Genomic DNA, 8,938 nt, shown 5'->3' on the forward strand with positions numbered 1-8,938 from the left:
TTTCACCTAGAATCCCAAGAAACCGTCATGTCTTCTGAGAATTCTCTTAAAATTTGTTTCAGATGCCAAATAGCGTTCGACAGCGAACTCCCAAAAGCACTACTAGTACTCGAGGTTGATCTAAATTCCTCTATCTCCTCATTGATTTCGCATTGTCTTATTGGTCAGTAGTGGGCAAGATCTGCCCGAATAATTAGCGAATTCCCCGAACAATACTCTCTAGATCTTGATACACTTATTATTGGGCCAACTCCAATCCCTCGGGATAGTCTCGACTACTCAAGCTGATCTCGGGCTTAAGTTTGGTGAGCCGATATTGATCACCCAGGCCCAAGTCCTCTACAATTGGGTACGTAAAGAAAGAATAAAAAACTGAAAGCATAATGAATAATATTAGTGTAATTTTATTCGACTATAATAACCATATATTTTTACACAACTGCATATAGTCTAATGTGGATAAATTTTGACCTTAGTTGACTAAAATGTGTGTTTTTTTTAAGGGTTCGGTTAATGTGTACCCTATACACATTAAGCCATCTATTTTTGGAAATATTTTCTCGAAAATTGAAAAAATTGTTAATATTTTTTCAATTTCCAAGAATTTTTTTTCCAAAAATGGTTAGTTATTATGTGTCCTTAGAACACATATTAGCAAAATCATTTTTTTTAATTATATAAGTATTGATGTGAATGCTCTTTGTTATAGTTCAAATTTTCTTCTCATATAAAATAATAAAAAAAAAGAATAAAAAAAAGAATATTGTGAGAATGTTACTATAGTGGCTATAGTCTATAATCAAAAAGGAATAAAAATAATAACGTGGATGGTCTCCGTCAAGAGATAAACGGTATCAGAATCTGCACACTCCTCATCAAAAAAAAAAAAAAAAAAAAAAAAAAAAAAGAATCTGCACACTCAAAAAGAACAAAATGCCACGTAACACTTTGGCTTGGCATAGAACACCGTCCCCTAGAAGATGCCACAGAGAAGTACTGGAACTTTTTGATAAACACGACTGAAAAACACACCTTCCCTACTTACTACATAGTCGGTAATATCATAGTAGTACTACACACACAAGTCATAACTACGCACTCACATATTCACACACGCACTGTTCCTTTTTCTCTTTTTTTAGTTTTGTTTTTTTCATTTATCATTTTCTCTGTTTGTGTGTTTGTGTTCTGTCTCTGACATCTTTGCTCTCTCTCACTGGCTGGCTCACTCTGCCTTTTTTCTAATAAGCTGAGCTGAGAGCATTGTTTGGATTCTTGAGCTCACCTCTCACTCCAACACTAGATGTGGATCCTTAACTTCTTCATGTGATTTTGTCTCCCATTTTAGCTTAACCTTTATTTCTCTCTCTATCTTAAGATACTTTTTCAACTTTCCCTTTTTCGTTTTCTCTTGATTTCTATCATTATCAATCTTGTTCAGATTTAAGCATGTACTAGTTCTACTTTACTTGTTAATCACCTTATCTTAACAACTTGAGTAATTCCAAATATTTTCTTTTTTGATTTTTGTATTTGAAGAATCTCTGCTAGTACCTTCTGGGTTTTTTTTTTTTTGGTTGTTCTTTGAGGTAAGTGTATATCTTTAACTCACTTTTTCACTATCCCTTCTGGGATTCTATCTATGTGAAGCTTTGTTAGTACCATAACAATCATGGGTATCATTCCATTTGTGTTTTAGTGTTGGATTCCGCTGTAAAAGCTCTTGCTTTTTCTCTTGTACTAGCTGTATTTCTTAGATCACATTGTTCTCTATTTCATACCTGTTGAACTAATACAGCTATCTTTAGCTTCAGAAGTCTTAATTTCTTGGGTCTTTTGCATAGAAAGTTGGCTAGTAAGCAGATTTGAAGCATTAAGATCATGGGGTGGCTTTCATTTTCTATTGGGTTGGTTTCATTGTGCTCAATGGTTTTCACAGTGAGTGGCATTGGTGCTAACTGGGGTACACAGTGTAGTCATCCTCTGCCTCCAGATACTGTAGTGAGGCTGCTGAGGGATAATGGGTTTCAAAGGATTAAGCTTTTTGATGCAGATTATGATGCATTGAGAGCTCTAGGTAAATCTGGGATTGAGGTCATGGTTGGGATTCCTAATGATATGCTTCTAACTATGGCCAGTAGTGTGAAAGCTGCTGAGAAATGGGTTGCCAAAAATGTCTCCACACATCTCACCACCAATAACGTCAACATCAAGTGAGCTTCCTTCACTTTCCTATAGTTTTCTTTTGTTCATTACTTCTGCCAATAATGTTAACATAAATAATTTCTTGTATACTATTCTTAGTAACCATTACTCCTGTTATACTGTTTAAGCCTTTTTTATTATTATTTTTTCATTTTTTCTTTGATTGGAGTGGTAGAAACATTAACTCCCTAAATCGAGATATTCATGTCTAAGTTTATAAGCTTCTTGTTTGGTAATTGTTGGCATGCTTATGAATTATGATTGGTCTAGGATATATCATATAAGTCAGCTAATGGCTCTATACTGTATGTGTAAATTAATCTATAAATAGATGAGGATAAGGCAGTAGTCCATTATTGCAATTGTGTATTGGCAAGTCAAATTTCTTTGGAATTTCTTTGGAATTTTGGATATTCAGTAACTGGTTTGACTGCTGAAATTTCATAGATCTTCCTGCTGCTCGCTATTTTCATAGTTTTATTTTATTTTTTATTTTTGTTTTTTCTTTAATAACATTATGGACATGTGATTTTGGTTTCAATTTGATCTAGTAGGATAGCCCCAAGAACTAGAACATGTCAATTTCAAGAATAAATCCTTAAGAGCAAGACTTAGGTACTTACAGTATTTAGGTGCTGTTCCTTAGGTTCCCCTTTTAAGAATTTGCCATGTGGATTTTTTCTAATGGGATGATAGTGTATTTTTTAGTTAAGTAGACATAGGATTGAATCTTAAGAGGGGAATATAAGGAATAGCACCTAAGGTATTGTACCTAAGTTTTGTCTAATCCTTAAATCCTTTCAAGGTTCCTTGTCCTTGAATCTACCATTCCATGGGATCCATAAGAAAGAAAAAAAAGGACCTTTCTTAAAATTCTGAAATTTTATTAATCGGTGGTCTAAATATCAAAGGCTACATGAGACCCCTCCACTTGCAAAATAGATAGTTCTTGAGTTAATATTCAGGATCTGGAATCTAGCGCTCATTAATATAATTCCTAGAGTATGAATTTTTGGGCTAGTAATCTTTCTTTGTATATGACAACTAGGGAAAAACTTTAATTACAAGCATCTTTTTTCTTCTTTAGCAATGAGCAAATTTTGTATTTAGTATTTACCTTATTGGATCTTATGAAATTGTGTTCGTTCCCGCCAACCTGAGGCATACCAACTAAGTTTATAGAAACTGAGTTAAAAATTTCTCTCCTAAGAAATACTCATATATTAATCCTCTAGTCTAGATCAAGTAACCAATCAAGAAAATCTTCCTTATATAATCAATCATTACAATTTTTAATTCTTTCATCTGTAACCCTTATAAATAGTATAAAAGGAATCAAACTTAATAGGTTGCCTGTGAGCCATATGAATTATATCTCCACTACAATTGTCCCTATTGTTTCTACAATTCCTATTACTGTAAATCCTTAGATCAACAAGAAAATTTAGTTGTTCATTGTGGTAATAGCATTGCTTGTGGTTGCCATGGTCCTGACCAGTCTCCAATGGCGTATCCTAGCAAAGATATTTATGAGTGTTTGTTGCATGTCATGTAGTATTTGCTAGATGTCACATTCAAACTGAAAGAATTTGTCCCTAATAAGGACTTCTCCTTTGTGATCTCTATCGCCAGAATTTCTATTGTCTCATTTAGTAGCCACTAGATTAGGAAAGGACAAGGCTTTGATAACAATTGACATAACAAGATAGCCACAAGGAATAGAATATGTCTATTTCAAGAAGAAACTCTTAAAATCCTTGGGGTGTTTGTTGAATCTACAAAGAGAACTCTGGAATCCATAAAAAAAGAAAAAAAAAGAAAAAAAAAAAAAAAGAGAATCCTCTCTATAATTGTATTATTTCATAAAAAACAAAAGTGCTAAGGTGGCTAGGAAACCCTTAGGGAACCCTAATTCGTGTTAGGCACTAAATTGGGCTTAAAAAAGAAAAATCACCAAAATGTTTTTATAAACAGATTATAATTAATACAATACCATGTAAGAATTCAATTTTCACTAAAATACTGATAGACTCTCTAAAATGACAAAATATAGCCCTATTCTTTAAAATTCTGAAATGACAAAAAAAAACAAACCTATATTCTGTCCTACATCACAATTTGATTTAGTTAGGCCGGGCCTTGTGACATTCCTATCTGCAACCAATCATTTGTATGATTACCATTTTTTGAAGTTATTGTTATGATTCATATGATGTGGACAGTCTCAGGAGGTCAATCTTCATCTACTTATTGGGAGCTATATAAATTTATGTTTCATGAGGGTTCTAGTTAGCTCAATTGTTAAAATCTCTTGTCATCAAATAAGAGATTTGGGTTTCAAACCCCATTTACACAAAAAACTGATTGGTGTTTTGGCCGGATGATAAAGAGCAATCATCATGAAGTAAATGCCATAGGTTGAAATTCTATCGTATCAATAAAAAAAAAAAAAAAAAAAATTTGCAACTAAAGACTTCCATTCCACAGACTTTTAGATCTTATTTTTCAAGTACTGTACTTGAGGTTGATTAGTGTTATTGGAATGGTATCGATTTTTAAGCCAGGGTCTTTTGTTTTTATTGCTCTGTATTATGAAATTCAAGAATGTAATTAGTTGAGTCTTTTGACCAGTAAGGCCTGTTAAGTGTTGTCTTTGGGCCTCTTTTTAGTTTGTTTGTCAAGTTATCTTACCACCTATATCACCTGCATAGGTTGCTTTCTTAAGTCCCATTTCACAAAGACTTGTATTGTTGAGTAGAATTAGTTCTTACATTCACAGAATACTGTTGGTCAAGTACTGTACTGGTAGTTGATTATTTTTTTGGGACAGCATCATTTTTTACAACTTAAGGTTTTTTTTTTTTTTGGTTGTTTAATTAAAAACATTCAAGAATGTAATTAGTTGAGTCTTTTGACCAGTATGACCTATTAAGTGTTATCCTTTGACCTCTTTGTAGTTTGTTTGTCTAGTTATCTTACCACCTCTATCACCTGCATAGGTTGCTTTCTTAAGCCCCAGTTGACAAAGGTTTATTTTTGACTAGATTTAGTTCTTAACATTCACAGAATTCTGTTGCATTTGTAATTATAGTGATGATTCTCTCTTTTCCTGTTTCTATTTCAATATAGGATTAACTTTTTTATTCATATTTATTTTTGATGGAAAGCAAGAAGTGGGGTGATTCATTAAACGTGTTTCTTCTTTTGAATCATGCTGGGATCATGGTGTAAACAATCAGAATCTAAAGCCCTTATGTTTGAGCAACCAATTCTATTTATAACTTCATTTAAAGATCAAGGTGAAATACGCACCTAAATGCTTCAGTAGACTCCATCTAGTAAAACATCACTCACTATGCCACTTCCCTTAGATAGCTTGCACACAAGAAAGCAGAATGTTTAGAGTTGAAAATAACCATTTGCATTACTTCCTCATTGGGCAAAGGTTGAAGTGCTATGTGGATATAATAGAAAGGATAGGAACCTTTTAAGAGTAATTGGTGGGAAAACAAAATGCATCCAAATCTAAATTTCAAAGTTCTGACCTTGTGTGGCAATCTAAACTTCAAAGTAAAATCCCAACCCATTTTCAGTCACCTACGTGAATTGTTCTATCCATAAAAGCCTTATTATATAGGATCGCATCCTCTGTAATATCATAAGCCTAATTCAATCACATTACATGCTGGTGCAGCCAATTGCCTAGAATGAAACTTCTTAGAGAATTGCCATGACTTTGCACCAAATTGGTTGTATTGTTTCTCATATCCCCAATTTGAAGTTGATAAAACTTCGATTATATGAAACAGATTTCAAAATTTTAGGTTGAAAGTTGGGGGGTTTCATTCATTTTAATTGAGAATTTTGTTAACACGTACATATGTATGTTTTATGCATAATTTTTCTTGATACAAGAAAGGGAAAAAAACGTGACATCAATGCCATGATGATTTCTTTTACAATCTCAAATGATGCATTTTTTGCACAATTGTCTTGTGCCTAACAAATACTCAGTTAACTATTTGTTGGGCCTGTATGAAATGCAAGTAACTTTTATTTTACATCTTGAGGCCTTTTAGATTTATATGCTATCTATGTCAATAGTGTCTATGAAATATATAAAATTTTCGTGCCATCCAAAAACCAAAGTGGAGATCTCTGACTACTTGATGTTCAGGATTTTATTGGTGGGTAAGAAAATAAAAAGTAAACCAGTATGAGTAATGGGTTGCAGTTTTGTTTGCTTGCATTGTACTTTTTAGCAATAGGATGGCCATATCCCTCAGCTTTTTATACCCAAAATATCACGTGTGTCTTCATTTATACTTTCTCTTATGATTATTTTTGTCTGGATCATTGTCAGTGAACATTGACCTTTCTGAAGTTCGTGTCTCACAATATTCTTAATGAGGTTGAAAAAATAATGAACATGTAGGTGAAGAGAAACCTGGAGTTAGAGGAAGCTGGATATAACTGATTCTTCCAGATAAAATTGTTCAAAAATAATAAAATATCCTTTCTAACAATTCTGTAATAACCATATTGAACTCATTTGGTTTCTTACTCTGACTTATGGTATAATGATTCTCCTCTATGCCGATGAAGAATAATTCTCAGTTTCAGTAATATTGCTGCAAAATGAATCACTATCTTTCCAACTAACCAATATTCACTTAAATCTACAGGTATGTTGCAGTTGGAAATGAACCCTTCTTGGAAACATACAATGGAAGCTTTCTCAAAACAACCTTCCCTGCTCTGCAGAACGTCCAATCTGCCCTGATAAAAGCTGGTCTTGGCACCACAGTAAAGGTGACAGTCCCCCTTAATGCTGATGTGTATGCGAGCTCAACTGACTATCCTTCCGGTGGTGACTTCCGAGCTGACATACATGACCTAATGCTTGCCATTGTCAAGTTCTTGAGTGACAATGGTGCCCCCTTTACTGTGAACATCTACCCATTTATAAGTCTCTACACTGATGAAAACTTCCCTGTTGAGTATGCATTTTTTGATGAAAAGGCAACACCTGTAACTGATGGTGGGACAACATATTACAATATGTTTGATGCAAACTACGACACTCTTGTGTGGGCACTACAAAAGAATGGTTTTGGAAATTTGCCAATCATAGTTGGAGAGATTGGCTGGCCAACTGATGGGGATCGGAATGCTAATATAGAGTATGCGCAGCGGTTCAACCAAGGTTTTATGACCCATATATTGGGTGGGAAAGGAACCCCTATGAGACCTGGGGCAGTTGATGTGTATTTATTTAGTTTGATTGATGAGGATGCTAAGAGCGTTCAACCAGGAAATTTTGAACGCCACTGGGGGATCTTTAATTATGATGGGTCAGCAAAATACCAGCTTAATCTTGGTGCAACAAATTCAGGAGCCCTGGTTGCGGCACGGGGTGTGAAGTATCTGGACCGAAAGTGGTGTGTGATGAAGCCATCAGCTAAACTTGATGACCCACAAGTGTCACTAAGTGTGAGCTATGCCTGTGGACTTGCTGATTGCACTACCCTTGGTTATGGGACATCTTGTGGAAATTTGGATGCTCGGGGTAATGTCTCTTATGCATTTAACAGTTACTATCAGAGAAATAATCAGCTTGATCAAGCCTGCAAGTTTCCCAATGTTTCAATGATCACCAAAACTGATCCATCAGTTGGAAGTTGCAAATTTCCGGTAATGATCGAGCCATATTATGGTGGCACAGAAAGGACAGTTGGGAGTCTGCAAAAGCCAGTGATTTTGGCTTCTGTCCTCATTCTCTTTTTGCTAAGAATTCTGTGAATTTTGAGGCTTCTAGTTCCCAAGGTATCATTTTTCCTCAACTTTTCCTAATTGCTTTGTAGGATAGCGTAGTGGGAGCTAAGAGCCATCGATATATGGCATAACTTTAGTTCAAATTTTGCAATCTAGAAGACAAGACATTCTACGTGTCAAATGTATTCATGTCTGAAATCAAACTGCATTTGGAATTCTTTATGCATGGTAAGTAATGTTTGTGAATGGGGGGTACTTATCAAGCAGGTTGAGGTGGAGTGTTGTTGACGAGAGATATCTTTTGCAGCTGGCATATAAAACATTCTCCCTCTCATAGAATGTGAACCCCACAAATCAATTTTGCGTGACTCACATGTTGTGATTGCATATGCCAGATGCATAAGATAATTATTAGGGGCTGATAACCTAGTTGCAAGGATTAGCTCAATGTGCCCCGGAAATATTGTATAGCACCCAAGTCGACAAGGGAGTACTTTGATCACATGGCTTCTTTGTCTGGAAAATTCTTGTTGTCTCATCTTTTAGGCAATAGGGACAACTTTTGTAGGACAGAATCCATAATTTCAGTAAGGAAGAGAATAAAGTGTCTCGTCTTTTATTCCTAGAGAGCCTCTCACATGTCTAGTTTGTTCCAATGTTTGGCTGGCTTCAGATGCTTTTCTATATAACTATTCGCTCTCTCTCTCTCGCATAGTTGATTATTCATCCTACCACATCCTCATGAAATAAGCAATATCATCACATACATGATTCAAAGCCAATAGAACTCCTGGCTTGGTGGAAAAATGAGGAAGCAATTTTATCTATGAATATGCAAATACTGTTCCTTATTGGAGCCCCATGCAAATACAATCCAGTTGTTCAAATTAATAACAATGTTGTTTATTAGTGCTTGAGATATTCTCAACATGTTCCATCGAAAATCTGTAGCAACTAA

General features: G+C 34.8%; 1 protein-coding gene across 1 annotated transcript; it reads left to right on the forward strand.

Moving 5' to 3' along the window:
* The first annotated feature begins 1,003 nt into the window (after window positions 1-1,003).
* On the forward strand, window positions 1,004-8,197 carry LOC115968666 (glucan endo-1,3-beta-glucosidase 6-like). Its single transcript, XM_031088125.1, has 2 exons — window positions 1,004-2,213; window positions 6,891-8,197. The coding sequence occupies exons 1-2, from the start codon at window positions 1,882-1,884 to the stop codon at window positions 8,005-8,007; spliced, it is 1,449 nt and encodes a 482-aa protein (XP_030943985.1). The 5' UTR covers window positions 1,004-1,881; the 3' UTR covers window positions 8,008-8,197.
* The last annotated feature ends 741 nt before the right edge of the window (window positions 8,198-8,938 follow it).

The sequence above is a fragment of the Quercus lobata genome, chromosome 11 (genome assembly GCF_001633185.2).
Source record: "Quercus lobata isolate SW786 chromosome 11, ValleyOak3.0 Primary Assembly, whole genome shotgun sequence".
Classification (NCBI taxonomy): domain Eukaryota; kingdom Viridiplantae; phylum Streptophyta; class Magnoliopsida; order Fagales; family Fagaceae; genus Quercus; species Quercus lobata.